The sequence below is a fragment of the Geotrypetes seraphini genome, chromosome 3 (assembly GCF_902459505.1).
Source record: "Geotrypetes seraphini chromosome 3, aGeoSer1.1, whole genome shotgun sequence".
NCBI lineage: Eukaryota > Metazoa > Chordata > Amphibia > Gymnophiona > Dermophiidae > Geotrypetes > Geotrypetes seraphini.
The window spans coordinates 64,622,631-64,639,629 of record NC_047086.1 but is presented as its reverse complement, the minus strand read 5'-3'; the positions used below and the strand labels follow the sequence as shown (position 1 = coordinate 64,639,629).

The following is a 16,999-nucleotide window of genomic DNA, read 5'->3' as shown; positions in this document are numbered from 1 at the left end:
TTCAGTTCTGGTCTCGTTATCTCAAAAAAGATATAGCGGCACTAGAAAAGGTTCAAAGAGGAGTGACCAAGATGATAAAGGGGATGGAACCCCTTTTGTACGAGTAAAGAGGTTAGGGCTCTTCAGCTTGGAACAGAGACAGCTGAGGGGAGAGATATGATTGAAATCTACAAAATCCTGAGAGGTGTAGAATGGGTACAAGTGGACTGATTTTTTTTTTACTGCATCAAGATTTACAAAGACTAGGGTTCACTCGAGGTTACAGAGTAATATTTTTAAAACCAATAGGAGGAAATATTTTTTTTTTACTCAGAGAATAGTTAAGCTCTAGAATGCGTTGCCAGAGGTTGGTTAATGTAGCTGGTTTTAAAAAAGGTTTGGAGAAGTTCCTGGAGGAAAAGTCCATAGACTGCTGTTGAGACATGGGGAAGCCACTGCTTGCTCTGGATCGATGGCATGGAATGCTGCTACTATTTGGGTTTTTCCCACGCACTTGTGACTTGGATTGGCCTCTGTGAAGACGGGATATCAGGATAGATGGACTATTGGTCTAACCCAATAAGGCTATTCTTAAGTTCTTATATATGATCTTGGGTAGTAAGTGCAGATTACTATTCAAACATATTGTAAACCACTTTGCGTGAAACTCTTCATGAAAAGGCAGTTAATAAATAAATCCACAGATGTTTCCCCTGCCAACTTGAGGTGTCCTTGCCATGAAAATTGGGCAATAACTGCATTATTCCTCTATACAAAGTTGGTAGATGTTTATCTTAAAAAAAAAAGGGTTGGCTGTTAATGCCACATAAAAGTACCTTGCCACATAATTGAGTCAGAGTATGAAGACTGATTTCTTATTCTTATTTACCTCTTGAATATTTCTACAATTGGTTCTTTCACATTGAAAGTATAGACTATTTTGAATAGATCAGTAAAACAAGCTCCTTACTTTAATGCTTTTTGAAGTGTATTTTTAGACAGCAAATTGTGAAAGGGTACAAAGGGTGTGAAGATTTTTACAAGGCACTTTAGATTTTACTGTATTCAATCTGTGCCTTTTGATTAAACATGAAAAACAAAAGTCCCAATTATAAAATGGTAACCTTATTCAAGCTGTTTATACAAGAATTGGAAAGCATTAGGATCCCATTTGGTTGTGGGTGTTATATTTATACAACTGCCTTAAACAGACTATGAGCAATGACATCTGTTCAAAAACAATGAAGGCACTTCACCGATATAAAACTCCATCACAACAAGAAAAACACTCTAAAATCCAACTTTTTCTTGTAAATTAATGCTTGTTGCCACCTCTAATGACGTAAGCTTAGTATTTTCCATTACATGTGAAACATTATTCAAACTCTCCTTTATAGCAGTGGTACTGAGAATGCTCCAAAATGCCTATTTTTGACTGCTTTACTTCCTCAGTTTTATTTCTATAGCTCTTCATCATCATCATCATTACTATTATTATTATTGTTGTTATTAGTATTGTAGCAAGCAGGGCCAGCTCAAGGAACTGTGACACCCTGAGCTAACTTTTACATTGGTATCTCACCCCCCATGATGCAGTAGCTTCCCCTCTATCTCAAGTCTCCTCCACTAAAGCTGGTGATAAAGGGTGCCAAATTCCGGAATCCCAATCCAGCATCTCTTCCTCCCCACCTGCAGATGGAAGGGAAGAGAGAGGGAGAAATGCTGGCTTGGGATTCAGGATTTTGGCACCCTGGGCCAGGGACTCACCTGGTTCATAGGTTGAGCCGGCCCTGGTAGCAAGCTTGTTGTGTTGCAACAAATAAATATGAGTTGTTAAATTATATCAGGCCAATGGTATCAATGTAATTTATTTTTTCTTATTTCTTATATACCGCTACATCCGTTAGGTTCTAAGCGGTTTGCTTGTGTTTAACCTGTGACAGTAGACAAATAGACAGCCAGTGAAAATTACAGTAGAAAAAAAAAAGTGGTCCAAGATGGTTAGCAGACACCATAGGCATGCAAGAACAGAATGGTTTTGAGCTCCTTTTTAAAAGATCCAAAGCTGGTTATTGTATGAAGAGGTGTAGGCAGAGCGTTCTAGAGTTTGGGTCCAACAATACTGGAAAGAGAACATCTGTAGGTTTCTAGTCAAACTAGTCATGAAGATGGGACTTCCAAAAGATCGTCAGATGAACAGTGTTCTGGTAGGCTAATAACATTGTAACAATGTGGAAAAAGGCGTGGGAGGGCTAAGTTATGGAGAATTTCTTTATGCTAATCAGGCACAGAAGCTTGAAGATGATTCTCTGTTCTATTGGAAGCCAGTGCAGTGAGATTAGAGCCGGGATTTTATGGGCATGTTTCACTGTTTGGTGATATGATGTGCAGTGGTGTTTTGGGCAATTTGCAGGGCTCTCAAATGCCGTTTTGAGATTCCAACTAAAAGGCAGTTACAGTAGACAAAACAGGGAAACACAAGGGCCTGAACAGCTAAATAAAATTTAGAGAAGGATGGGACCTCACATAAATGTCTGACAATTTAGTTTGCAGAAAACCATGGAAACTACCCCGGAGATGTGGTATTTCATGGAGAGGCTGGAGTCTAGAATCACTCCAAGATTGCACATTTTATCAACTATTGCAATACTGAAATTGTCAATCCTAAGGGACCTTGGTATGTCAGGAGAAGGATGATCAGATAGGAGTAGGACGCAGGTTTTGGCAACATTGAACTTCATGAAATTGTCATGTAGCAAGTGTTCTATTGATTTCAGGTGAATTGTAACTCGATGATTGTCTCATCAATGGCGTGTTTAATCTTAACCAGGAACTGAATGTCATCAAAGTTCTTAATGAGGCTTCAAAGTGAATAGAACAGGCAAGAGGATGAAACCTTGCGGAACACCACTAGAGTTTCCTTAGACTTATTTTGGGAGAGAACCTTTTATAAAGGAAAGAATGAAACATTTCCATACTGTGCCTAATAGGCCAATGGAAAGAACTTGACTATTGCAACTCTATATATAACGGAATTCTCCAAAAAGAAATCCGACGTTTACAGTTAATCCAAAACATGCAATAAAACTCATCTACAAATTAGGGAAATATGATCACGTCACCCCTCTCCTGAAAGAAGCGCATTGGCTTCCCACTACACACCGTGTTACTTATAAAACCATCATGCTGACCTTTAAAACTAAACTCTCCCACCAACCTTCCTACCTTGATAGGCTTCTCATTCCACAACGCCCTATACGGATGCTTAGATCAGCAGACCAGAACTTTCTTTCTATTCCCTCTATAAAGGATTTTTTCTATACTAGGAAATCAAATTTTTCAGTAGTTGCCCCAACATTATGGAATGCCTTACCATTTCAATTCCTTCATGAAAAACAACTCGATAGATTTAAGATAGGTTTAAAGACTTTCTTATGTCAAGATGCTTTCAACTGCTCTTGAACTATTTCTTTTCTACACAACCAAGCGCTTCTATGAAGCGATCCTATCCCTAATGTTTTATCCTCGCTCTCCATTTTCTTTCAAACTTCATTTTTTTTCCTTCTTCTCTTTTTTTTCTTCCACTCCTAATTATGTAACTTTATCCCTCCCTCCCCTTTATCATCACTTTCAAGTTTGTCCTGTCCATGTCTTTAATGTACACTCATATTAACTTCTTTTTTATAAGTATAATCTTTTATCTCTATTTTTAATATTTTACTGTAAACCGGCTAGATACCAGTTGATGGTCGGTATATTAAAAATTAATAAACTTGAAACTTGATTGAGAATATCAAAAGCAGCAGAGATGTCGAGGCTGTCCAAGAGAAAATGTTCACCTCGGTTAAAACCTAGATGGACAAAGTCCATGAATGACAGAAGGGTCTCAGTGCCATGATCAGAACAGAAACCAAATTGATAGGGGTCAAGGATAAGTTATTATGCAAAAATTCAATTAACTGATAAAAGATTACTTTCTCAAGAACCTTAGTTAGTATTTTAGGTTGCATTTCAGAGAATAAGATCAGATTAGGGCAAAAACCAGTTGAAGAAAAAAGTCTTTGCTTAGAATTTAACAATAATTTAAAATACGGCTAGAAAAAAAAGTAGCTCTACAGAGCATTTTTTGGCAAAGGTCTTTTCAGTTAGAAACTGCTCTTTTGTTTAATTGTATTTCAGTGAAACAATACCCTGATTAAAGAGAAAAATCAAAAGGTCAGATCAGTGCAGGGTGACTCATCCAGGAGGTATAGCTGTGAGAGGACTTCCAGAGACATACAGATCTTTACTGATAAGACTTTGCTGGGAAATTGCTTAGGAATTTGAGGAAAAGTAATCCTAAAGCTAAACAGATAAGCTCAGGAACTTATTTTATTTAAAAGTACTTGCTTACTTGTTCCCCTTTTTACACCTGGTTTGTTTTTTTTATATTGAAACAGTTTTTATTGATGACAGCAGAACAAAGGAAAAGCAATAGCAAATTGTGTCACTAAGATACAAGCAAGTCCAAGCAAAAATGAAATATGTACATTCAAGTCATCAAAATTTTCAAAACAGTGTAAGAAACCCCCCTCCTCTCTCCAACCCCTCCCCCCCACACATACAATCCAATGTATTAAGATCAAAAGCAGGAAAATCATGCTGATATACAAAGAACACCAAAAATAGACCAGTATTGATCGAACAAGAATGAACAATAAAAGTGATTAATTTAGAAAGATTAATTCTACCAAATAAAGACAACGGTAGATGTCGCCATTGTTCAAACCTTCTCTTGGTATGCCAGTAAAAGCTGGACATTAATAGTATATAAATCTTCTACATTTTGGGGGAGCAAAATCCCCAAGTACCTAAAGGAGCCTTCTGCCCACCGGAGTGGAAAAGTAGATCCACAGTCCTGTCGCACAGTTCCCACAGGTGCCAAGGCCTCAAATTATCTAAGTTCAACTTTAAACCTGCAAAGTCACCATATTCCTGAATGAGTATTAGTAGTGTGGAGAGAGATTCCCTAGGATTTTGGATAAGAACTAAAAAATCATCAGCAAATGCCGCAATTTTGAATTCATGGTTCCCTAAAGACACTCCTGTAACTTCTGGCATGGCTATAATCTCCCCGAGGGAGTCTAAAGTCAAAATGAACAGAAGGGGCATCCCTGTCATATACCGCAACAAATGGGGAATAGAGACAAGCCGATACCATTCACCCAGAGACACGTCTGAGGGTTCGTATATAACATCTGAAAGTTTGTACAAATCTACCACTAAACCCATAAGACTGAAGAGTTGAGAAAAGGAAGTCCCAATGCAACCTATCAAAGGCCTTTTCTGCATCATAGCTGATCATCGTAGTGTGGTTTTTAGTGTCAGCTGTGGCGGTAACAGCTTTGACGCTCATAGAACTCGTGGCAGCCAATCAGCTAGCAGCTGTGCATGGGCAGGAGCGAAGGAAGGTCGCTCCTGCCGTGGTTCACCATTGGACCACCAGGGAAACTAAAGGTACACAAGGAAGGCAAGAGGAAGGTAAAAATTCTTAGAATCACCTGGGGACAGGAGGCAGGAGGGATCCTTGCTTCCCAGCCCATCGCTGGACCACCAGGACTTACAGCAGGCCTGGTGGAGGTCTGCAAGGCATCTGGAAGGGGGACAGGGTGCAGAACCGGGGAGGGAGGGAAGGGTCCTGGGTGCAGAGATTGAATGCAGAGCCTGGCAGAGCAGTGAGGGAGGGTGTACAGAATCTATTGGTGATCCCTTCCACATGTGATATTTTCTATGATTCCACCAGGAAAGCAATATTCTCCGTGATGGCACCTTCACTCTGGAATGCTCATCCCCTTTATATCAAACAAGAGCCCTCTCAAAACAATTTCGGTCCAAAAACAATACTTTCTGTTCGAGGACGCCTTTAATACTTTAGCCTTTTTTTCTATGCTCAAAATTTCTCACCAGGCTCGCTCACCAAATGACCCCCCCCCCTCTTACAACAGTTTTTTCTTCTTTTTTTATCTTGATGTATTTTTCACTTCCTAATGTCTCTTCCCTCTGATTCAGTCAGTCTTATTCGTCCTGAAATCCCCCCTTGCAAATTTTAACTACCGGTATATGAATTTTATTTTTATACATATTTCTATTTCTTAAATGACTGTAAACCATCTAGATAAATCATTGATAAGACGGTATTCAAATGTATAATAAACTTGGGCAGGGCAAGGCACTACACTTAAATATTAACCCCCCCCCCCCCAATTTATATTAGAGTCAACCTTTGTTCCTCCTTTTTTATGGGGGGGAGAGGTTACCTCGGTTTATATAAGGGTCAGTTTATATTCGGGTATATACAGTAAATGATCTGATGGTCATTCAATTCCTATGAGCGTCAGAGCATTCACCTCTCAAGTTTGAGGTAAAACGCTCTACCGCTGCTTGATAAAAGAAGCCCTACCGTATATGCTCGAATATAAGCCAATCCGAATATAAGCCAATCCAAATATAAGTCAAGGCCCCCATCTTTCCCTCCCAAAAGGAGGAAAAATGGTTGACTCAAATATAAGACAGGGGGCTTAATATTCAAATGCACTGCCCTGCCAGGATCTGCACCCAGCCCCTTTTCTCCTCTCTGCCAGGCTCTGCATCCAGCCCCCCTTCCTCCTTGCCCGGCTCTGTACCCAGTCCCCCTCCACAGATCTATACCCTGTCTCCCCTCCCTTCCAGGCTCTGCATGCCGCTGCACCTTCCATATGACCCGCATACCTGGAATCCCTGGTGGTCCAGAGGTGTAGTGGGCATGAGTGAGCCCCGCTACTGAGCCGGTTGCTATCACGAGTTCTGGCAGATCAGCTGTATGCTGCTGCCTGGTGCTGAGCACCTTCCTGAATGGCTGCCCTAAATTCTTGCGAGAACTCAGGGCAGCCATTCAGAAAGCCGCTCAGCAGCTTACTGCCAGAACTCGTGGCAGTGACCGACTCAGTAGTGGGGCTCACTCCTGCCCGCTACACCTCTGGACTACCAGGGATTCCAGGTATGCGGGTCATAAGGAAGATACGGCAACATGCAGGATATTGGCAGACAAGAGGTACAATGGGTAGGGTACAGAGTCGGGTGGAAGCCTGCAACAGGTCTGGGAGAGGGGCAGGTAGGCTCTGGCCTGAATATAAGCCGATCCCCACTTTTGGGCCTTTGTTTGGCCCCCAAAATCTCAGCTGATATTTAAACATATATGGTAAGCATGAATTATCACTAGATAGACTGTGTTACTTAAAGGAAGACTGCTTGGGAGTATAGGAACCCATTTTTCTAAATAAATGGGGGTACTAAAGCTAATGGAAATTACCCCTCCCTGTACAAGTCAAAGGGTTTTCTTAACCCCGAGGATGCTCAAGCACCTACACAGCTGGCTCTTTATGCCTGGGAATGGGTGATAGATGTGGGAGACGAGTTGCTCCAGAAGGGAGGAGCTTTCGGACAGAGCATATGTTAACTCCACCAAAATCAAACCCTACTCTCTCTCTCTACCCCCCTCCCCCCCACTCCGGATGCCATAGCGTGTAAGAATAAAGAAAAGCGGTATTTGTGCGAATGATGTTAGCGAACGAGAGAAGAGCATGCAGTTGTAGTTGTAGCTTTTATAGGTGCATTCTGTCGCACATGTGTGAATAGGAAAGGGGTTGTGTACGTATGTCTACGCTAAAGAGGGATGCTGCATAGCGATAAATTTGTCTGAGAAAGAATACATTGGGTTGGAAAGGAAGCGATGAGAGAAAACACAATCATATGTATATTTAGAAAAATGTGTCTATGTAGGTCAAGACATCGGAAGAGATTGAGCCCCTGGGCTCTAGCCCAACCAAACCAACTTTTTTTTCTATCTCACTTCACTAGAGTCCCAAATAGCGGATTCCTAACACTCTGATGCCTGTGTATTGCGATGCCGAAACTGACAAAACAACATCAAATACAGCATTAGCGCTGCCTAGCTTTCCAATACAATTAAACTTTTTTTTTCAAATGTCCTTTTTACCTCGTTGACGCTGATAACTACACACCACTCCTCTCCTCTCTCCCGTCTTGCCTCTGCATTCAGCTAACAAGACTCCCAGAAAACAAGGATGTGCAGCGAAAGCTGCCCTGTTCCGCGCAAGCGCACCAACCTGTAAACCAACAGCAGCTTCTTCCGGTTCCGCATTCGTTGCTTTTGCGCTTGCGTATGCACTTGGGGAGGATTGTGAAAACCAATCACGCTGTTTCCGGTTCTCCAATTACTGCTATTGCGCATGCTCGTTGCTGGAGTCTTTTAAAAAAAAAAAAAAAGCGCGGGATTCTTTGGTTAACGGGATTGAATGCATTTTTTTGGGGTGATCTGAAGCAGACGCGGTTATCGAAGACGCGATAGAAAAAGGTTGGGGAGGTGCTGTTTTTTTTTCAAGTTGTGCTCCCTTGTTCCTTCTATTGTTGTAGTTTATGTGCATCTAAGCTGATTGTGCAGGGCACTGTGTTTGCGCTGCATGTTGTCTAGGTTCTGTTTTGCCACTTTAGTACGGGGGAGGTAAATGGTGTCAGTCTTCAGAGATGAGGACGAGGTTTTTGAGGGGATGACAGGAACTGGGCAGGTCAATAACGATTTTCTACGTCCCTTTTGCTTTTCTTTCTTGGCTTGGTATGTCTGTCTGGGGTATTTGGTGTTGACTATTGCAGTGTTTAAAGGTGTGGTGGCCGTGTTAGTCCACTTTTCAAGGTAATATTTAGAAATAAGACAAAACCAAAGGAGATAAGGTAATTATCTTTTTATTAGACTAACAATTCATTTTATGATTAGTTTTCGACGAAGGGGTTACTTTATTTCCTTTGGTTTTCTTATTTCTAAATATTATAGTGTTTAAGAAAGCCTCCTGAGGTACAGTGAGTGTTGTCCTTGCTAAGTTGGTGGGTGCACTTTTACTACCAACCTCATACACATGGAGTTTCTCTTTCTTTTTCCAGATAAATAAAGGGTGGGTTTTGGTTGGGTTTGTTTTTTTTAAAGTAAAAGTACTCCATCTCTTTCACGTATGATCACTTAGGGCTCCTTTTACGAAGCTGCGTTAGCGGCTTTATCGCATGCACCTTTTTAGCGTGCGCTAACTCCCGCGCTAGCTGAAAAACTACCTCCTGCTCAAGAGGAGGCGGTAGCAGCTAGTGTGGCCGCAAAGTAGTGTGCTATTACGCACATTAAACCGCTAACGCAGCTTCATAAAAGGAGTCCTTAGGTGATAGATGGTATGGCTTGAGACTCAAGCTCCCTCATTTCAGGTACTGAAAGCTGTTGGAATGCACATATACCAATGTCATCATAGGCAATTTCTATTAATGAAGCTTGGTTTCCTTTAGATTGGGGGCTACCTTAAGATTTCCTTGTAAATGTATTATCAGGAATCAATCAGATAAATATGTTTTTCTTTGACCAATCACATCTGACTGTAGCATGAAATGATTAATTTTGGCTGGAAGTGAGTTTCTAAGAGACTATAGCTAACCATATGCTGTAAACTTGAGACAAAGGAGTTAAGCACCTAGTCGGTGAAGACAAAAAAACAGCTAGTTTGGAATGAGTTACTTTTAATCCAGCTTAAATTAATCATTCTGTTTCTATAACAATATTTTATCTTCTGGCACATTTCCTTTGTGTAAAAATCTCTGAATTGTAACCCAGCATTTTACTGCTTGCCTGCCTGATATTTATAAATAAATATTTTGCTCTGTAAAAATAAAATTCTAGTTTTGTCTTTAAATTCTCTAAGGGCTCCTTTTACGAAGGCGTTTTAGGGCCTTAATGCACGGAATAGCACGCGTGCTAGACCTTAACGCCAGCATTGAGTTGGCATTATTCTAGAAGCATACTGTGTGGTTTAGCGCATGGTAATTTTGTGCGTGCGCTAAAAATGCTAGCGCACCTTAGTAAAAGGAGTCTTAAGTGTATATCTGGGGAGCATCAGTTTCCCCTACATTTAACTTCAGTTTAATTCATTTTATTTCATTGTCATAAATTTGACCATAATTATTTAGTTACTTAGCTTTGAGGTTAGCTCTCAGATTTCATCGATGCCACCTCTCCCGACTTGCATGTTTCAAACAGAAATTTTCTTCAGGGTCGAGGGGACTGCTCCCTCGACTGTTCCCCTTGACCCTGAAGAAAATGAAGTTAAATGGAAAAATTAAGTTGAAGTGAAAGAAAACATAAATGAAGTTTGAATGAAATTTACAATGAATTCTTGTAGCTAAGAGCTGATTTTAAAGACTTAGAAATAAACAATAAAGTGGACTGACGAAGACATGTGGTAGCTGGTTATAACATATACTCTAGCTACATTCTGAAGGTTCATACAAAAAAATTTTTGTATATACATTTAAAGAAGTATCCTCTTATCTGTATATGTGGTGCCGTGAAGTTTGAGTGGACACCATATAGCTTCATAGTAGAACTGATAAGATTTCTGGAACTAGTTAGTGCTAAATTTATGTGGTTAAGTTGTTAAGCACTAACATTTTGGCATTATTTTTGAGCAACTTAACATGGGAGCATTAAGTACCTCCTAAATAGGAGGCAGTAAGTGCTCTTGTGTTAATATTTTTGCAGGTCTTGTGTGCTAATAGAAAAATTTAACATGAGATGTGTAAATATTAAAAAAGCCCAATTGGACAGCAGTGTTAAAAATGGGCTTAGTACTACTACTACTTCTCATTTCTATAGTGCTGCCAGATGTACATAGTACTGTAAACATGTAAGAGACAATCCCTGCTCGATAGAGCTTACAATCTAATCAAATCGGACAAATGGGACCAATAGGAATTAGAGAATTTCTCATGGAGGGAATGATTAAAACAGACATTGGTACTTTACAAGAGTTTAGGAGTTAAAAGCAGCGTGCAGGAAAGTTCCATGTTAAAACACTAAGCCCAATGTTTTAATGCCACCGATTTACTAATTTTCTGCTTGCTTTTTTAATATAGAGCTGATTTTGTGCACCTCTGTTCTCTTTTCATAGGAAACCCTTTTAATACATTTGTTTTGAAATAGTCTTCTGTGAAGGAAAACTAGTGTTATTTCTTCATTTGTGCATGAATTTTTTCTAAGCATAATGACTTGTGAATCTCTCTTCCTGTAGAACACCTAGCTTAAGAAGATGGAATTTGTACGACGGAAGCGGCACGCAAAACTGACAGGAGGCAGGAAAGAGGAATTGTATCCTTACAGCCTACAGTTCTACCAGCAGCCACCTACTGAAAACATTTCTCTGGTTGAGTTTGAAACCTTAGCTGTAGAAAGGCTTAAACGTGAGTATCTGTCTAAGTACTGTGTTTTCCCGAAAATAAGCCCTAGCATGATTTTCGGGGTAGGTCTTAATATAAGCTCTACCCCCAAAAATAAGCCCTAGTCGCTGATGTTGCTGATGATGTCATCAGTGATGCGGCGGAGGAACGGCCCAGGCCGCGAAGGAGCCTGTCTAGCTTGCTGCCAACGCTGCTGGTTTGTTATAAGGTACATTTCTTTCTGTCTCGCAGTCGGAGGAAGAGATGGGTCGGCAGTGGGGGGGGGGGGGAAGAGGATAGAAGCTGCAAGGGTTTTGCTGCACAAAAGATGGGAGGGGGGATACAAGCTGCAAGGATTCTGCTGCACAAGGGATGGGAGGGAGGGATAGAAAGATACTCCCCCTGAAGCCATATGGTAACGCTATGCATGTGTTTCTTTGGCAAGCTTAATTCTTTGAGATAATTTGATTACATATGCTTGATTTCTTAATTTAGGCTCTGGCTATTTGACATTATTGTTGAAGATCTCTTAAGCAGGATTTCCAGTAGTTGGTTCAGATTCCAGGCTTTGGTCATTAAATCTGTAGAAGTCCTGTGCCTGTGAACTGAAGTTGGTGAAAAGTCTTTACTTTCAACTCCTCTGAGCTGTGAATAGAGAATGACGCGAGGGGAAAAAAAATTGTCCTGCCCAGGTCTCCGCAGGCTCTGTCTGATCCCATCCATAAAAGTCTTGAATAGCTATTTTATATAGAAATCATTTTATTAAAGTATAAAAAGGAACTGTACAACTGTCATTTTATAATTCACTACAAAGGATCAACAAGACCCATCTCCCCTCACAATATCCCCTCCACTATCAGGAAAACTGAATGCTACATAGAAAAATTCATCCTAACAGAATACCTCGGTCACATACCTCTCCTCTGTTTTCAGACCCATTATTTCTTCCCCCTCCTCAGTTTGTCATATGCCCCCCTCTTTGGACACCTCCCTCTGTGAACTTCTGATAGCTACACCAGGGGGCCCCCCAAGGCCATCATGCTACCCCCTTCTCTCCACCATCATCCTGTGTCTCGTGTCTCACTTTAAAAACTAATTACGGCCTGCAGAGGATTGTCAGTGTACTTTCTGCCACGGTCCACCCCAGACCAAAACAGGCTGTTAGGTCAGATGAGGGGCTGGACCGCAGCAGAGGGAAAGTGCACCAGTGATCCTCCACAGGCCATAATTAGTTTTTAAAGTGAGACTGGGAGGCGAATCGGACAGCACTAGCTCATGGGTTCAGACGGCTTCCCTTCCTCCCCGCCTCTGGCACAAACCATGCAGAGCAAGCCATTAAATACAGGCTTGCTCGATGATGCTTGTGGCCTTCCCTCTGCAGGGCTCCTCCTTATGATGCAACTTTCTTTCTTTGAGAAAAAATGAAGTTGCATCATAAGGAGGAGCCTGGCAGAGCGAAGGCTTTGAGCATCGTCCAGCAGACCTGTGTAGAGATCAGCTTGCCCTGCAAGGTGTGTATCAGTGGCAGGCAGGGAAGAAAGCCAGCTGGAGCTGCTGGACCCACGAGCACACAGTGAGTAACACTATTATAGCTTATGGTGAAAATTGGCGGGGGGGGGGGTATCTCCCACTACAATGGCCTCTTAACGCTTCCCATCTGGGCAGAAGCCCCTGGAGATAGATCCTTAGTGCAAGAGGATATTGCATCTCCTGGTGGGTAGGTCCTGGCTATACAATAATTTCCTGTATCACCAGGATGGTGATCTCCTTTTAGGAGACCTTCCTCCTCTAAGGCAGCACAGGGGCTGCCAGTCTGGAGGTTGGACTTCTCTATTGAGTCCCTGTGGGTCTCCTCTATCTACCTCTCTGTGTCCCTCAGCTTCCCCAATTCCGCAACTCTATCCTCATAAGAACATAAGATTTGCCGCTGCTGGGTCATGCGGCGGCTCTTAGGTCAAAGACCAGTGCCCTATTTGAATCTAGCCTTACTTGCGTATGTTCTGTTCCAGTAGGAACTTAACCAACCTTGTGTTGAATCCCTGAAGGGTGCTTTCCCTTATAACAGTCTCCGGAAGAGCATTCCAGATTTCTGCCACTCTCTGGGTGAAGAAGAACTTCTTTACGTTTGTGTGGAATCTATCCCCTTCTAACTTTAGTGAGTGCCCTCTTGTTCTCTTCATGTTGGAGAGGGTGAACAATCTCTCTTTCTCTACTAAGTTAATTCCCTTCAACATCTTGAATGTTTCGATCATGTCCCCTCTCAGCCTTCTCTTCTCAAGGGAGAAGAGGCCCAGTTTCTCTAGCCTCTCGTTGTACGGCAACTCCCCCAGCCCCATAATCATTTTTGTCGCTCTTCTCTGGACCCTTTCGAGTAGTACTATGTCCTTTTTCATGTATGGCGACCAGTGTTGGACGCAATATTCCAGGTGGGGGTATACCATTTGTATCTTCATTTCTTAATCTGTCTAATTTCTCACCAAGAACAATCTTTGTTCTATCATTCTTTTTCTTTTATAATTTTTATTAGTGTCATCAAATCTAGCGAATACTTGTTAAGTATTGCACACCATTGATCTAGAAAATTCTGATCATCTAATTCTCAATCTTCTGGAGATATTTATTGCTGGAAAATAATCTAAAATAATGTCATAATGAAGTTAATTTCTAACTATGTTCTTTAAAGATTGAGATTAACAGTAGTCTATTTGTCCAACAAAGTTTCTGACGAAATCTCTTCACTTTCTAAAAGTGGCACCTTGAAGAAGACAATGTAGATGTTCCTCTGTAAAACACAATACATTATCCCAAGGTTCAAATGTCATACTAGTCATCATAAAATGAGGTCCACAAAAAAGAGAAGAAAAAAAACAAGTCCCATGAAGAACAACAATGTCAATCAAGCAAAATGAGAACAAACAAGGCTTGCGAATGGGATGCAATAGAACAAGCTCTTTTATTAAGTGGGAACACTGGACTCCTGATGAAGGCTTTTGCTGAAACACAGCCAAGCTATTACATTGTATGTAACTTATGCCAACATTGTTTTATCTCTCAAAACAATATGACATAAACTAATTTAAAATTAATCAAATACAATAATATATAAATAGTAAATTTACAAAAGCAATATGACATAAACAAATAATTAGGCATAAAATAAAGTAGGAGGTTCTCTTGCAATAGCAGAGCTGCTTTCCTGTACATCCTAATTTGTCTTGTATTCTCTCACTTTTCTCAGTTCTGAAGCTGATAGAGAGTCTCGGTGTGAGTTATTTGAAGAAACTCAGAGAAGTACAAAGAAAAGCTGGAAGCTGAACTGCGAAAGCTCAAGTTTCCATACAGGGTAAGTACATGGGCAGTAGGGGTTCACACCCTTCCCTACATTGGTACATCTGTTCCATAACACTTTTCAACTGTGTTTAGAGTAATTAGAAAGTGTAAACTTGATTCGATCATTTTCTTATTAGGCAATTCAAACGTGGAACAGTTTTTCTTTAGAAATAAGAAGCCTGAATTCATATATTATTTTTCATAAAGTTTTAAAGATCTACTCTTTTTTTGATAAATGTTTTTGATATGTTATCTCTTTGTGGAATAATTTTTAAGTATATGTGCTCCCCTTAACATAGGATTATTCTTGTTGTATCCGCTCTGAATCGGAATCTGAAAAATAGCAGAATATACGAGTAGGACTAATTACATTAGATTAGGTATTCCATTGGAGAATAGTCAAGATTTAAGACTATTTTTCTTTCATTGTTTTTTATTCTTTTATCACTTTAGAATTACAATCAAATTCAAAGAAAGAAAAGAATATAATTAACGACAAATAGTTAATTCACAAAATAGAGGAGGCAAAAAAGAAAGATTAAGAGGAAACTCCATATTTCTGATTAGAGACCCTTAGTAATAGACCTGCAGCCTAGTCCTAAAAGAGAAATCAAAAAGCCTTAGCATCCTCTCTAGGTCTTGCAATTTTTCTGGAGTTGTCAAGGATCAGAAAACAAGTAAATTTTACACTCAAAATCAAATGAAACAATTAGAAGAACATTGAAATAAACAACTTGCCCTGTAGGGCAAGGAGTTCTGGTTTAAGTTCTTCTCCATTGCATAGCCTTAGACAAGTAAGGTAATACTTCAGCCATATGCAGTAAAAGTTTTTGTAATAAATTTTCCATGTATTTCCTGACTTTTCTAAACAAAATTGGATTAAAGCAATGGTCTTTCCAGGTAATTTTATAACAGACCACTTTCATAAATTGTGATTCTAACCATGTTCTGCCACAGAACATACCACAAACTAGTTGCATAAAAATAGGATCTTGTCACTACATGTACTCCTAGGAATGTAACCCTGGGGTAATTTTATAAGGGAAACATAAAAAAAAAAATTGCCGGAAAAAAAGGTATAAAATAATCGCAACAAACCCCCCCACCATTTTTTTTTTCTTCAAATCGTAGGTTCTAAGAAAGTTAGTTTGCTGAAAACCCTTACATACATACAAACAAATAAACTTTCAGAAGAGGAGGAAAAGCCTCAGACTTAACTCATGCATGTAAGTTAGTTTGCTGAAAACTCTTAGAACCTATGATTTGAAAAAAAAGTAGGGTTGGATTTGTTGTATTTTTATATATATATACACACACACACACACACACACACACACACGATACATATACATATATATATATGATACACATATATGATATATACACACACATATATATATATATACACATATATGATATATACATATATATATATATACATACATATATACATACATATATATATATGTATGTATATATATACATACATATATGTACATACATATATATGTATGTATATACATACATACATATATATGTATGTATATACATATATGTGTATGTATATATATATATATATATATGTATATGTATGTATCATATATATGTATATGTATCGTGTGTGTGTGTGTGTGTGTATATATGTATGTATATATATATATATATATATATATATATATATACACACACATACACACTTCTCCCTCGTTATTCGCGGGGGATACGGGCAGAGCCGGACCGCGAATGGTGAAAAACCGCGATTATAATAATAATAACTTTATTCTTCTATACCGCCACAATCTTGCGACTTCTAGGCGGTTTACAATCAAGAGTGCTGGACATTCAGCAAAATACAATAAGTAGATATTCAGAGGAAATACAGAGATCAGAGACCTCAGGAGGCAATAGTATAGAAATACAATTTGCTGAGCGAAAATGTAATATGTACATTTTAGTAGGTAATGTCCGTCTCTGACCCACCCCCACCTCCCTGCTGCCTTCCCGGCCTTACCTGGTGGTCGAGAGTACGACGGGAACTCCCTATAGCCATTTCCTCATGGCGATCTGCACGGGGCAGGAGCGTAGGAAGATTGCTCCTGCCCCGAAAGCTCTCTAGACCACCAGGGAAGGCAGCAGGGAGGTAAAAAATATGTGTTCTTTAGCACTCTCCAGACCAGTAGAGGTTAACTTTACGAATGGGTATATATCTAATCATGACCAGCAGGTGGAGACTGAAAACAAAACTTTGGGACAGTATATCCTAGCCCCTCCTCTCTATTTCCCTCAGTCTTCTTTCAGTCTCCAGCAGGTGTTGATGTGATCTGTACCCATCTCTCTTGGTAGGGCTGTTGGAATTTGTTTAGGGGGTTTATTGTCCCTGTTTTTAGCCGGACGGAGCTTGGGCGGACTC

General features: G+C 40.1%; 2 protein-coding genes across 3 annotated transcripts in view; one reads left to right on the top strand and one right to left on the bottom strand.

Moving 5' to 3' along the window:
- Nucleotides 1-8,229, bottom strand: part of RAB23 (RAB23, member RAS oncogene family) — a 50,989-nt gene extending 42,760 nt beyond the window's left edge. Inside the window, exon 1 of one of the 2 annotated variants that reach the window (XM_033936566.1) lies at nucleotides 8,124-8,229. The gene's annotated coding sequence lies outside the window, so the exon portion shown is untranslated. Of the gene's footprint in view, nucleotides 1-7,993 lie in introns of both variants that reach the window. The other variant, XM_033936565.1, reaches the window with a different exon arrangement.
- A 12-nt stretch (nucleotides 8,230-8,241) lies between these two features.
- PRIM2 (DNA primase subunit 2) overlaps nucleotides 8,242-16,999 on the top strand; it is a 280,515-nt gene continuing 271,757 nt past the window's right edge. Inside the window, 4 exon segments of the mRNA XM_033936564.1 lie at nucleotides 8,242-8,371; nucleotides 11,115-11,283; nucleotides 14,498-14,538; nucleotides 14,540-14,602. Of these exon segments, the coding sequence (XP_033792455.1) occupies nucleotides 11,133-11,283; nucleotides 14,498-14,538; nucleotides 14,540-14,602 (255 nt within the window). The 5' untranslated portion in view covers nucleotides 8,242-8,371; nucleotides 11,115-11,132.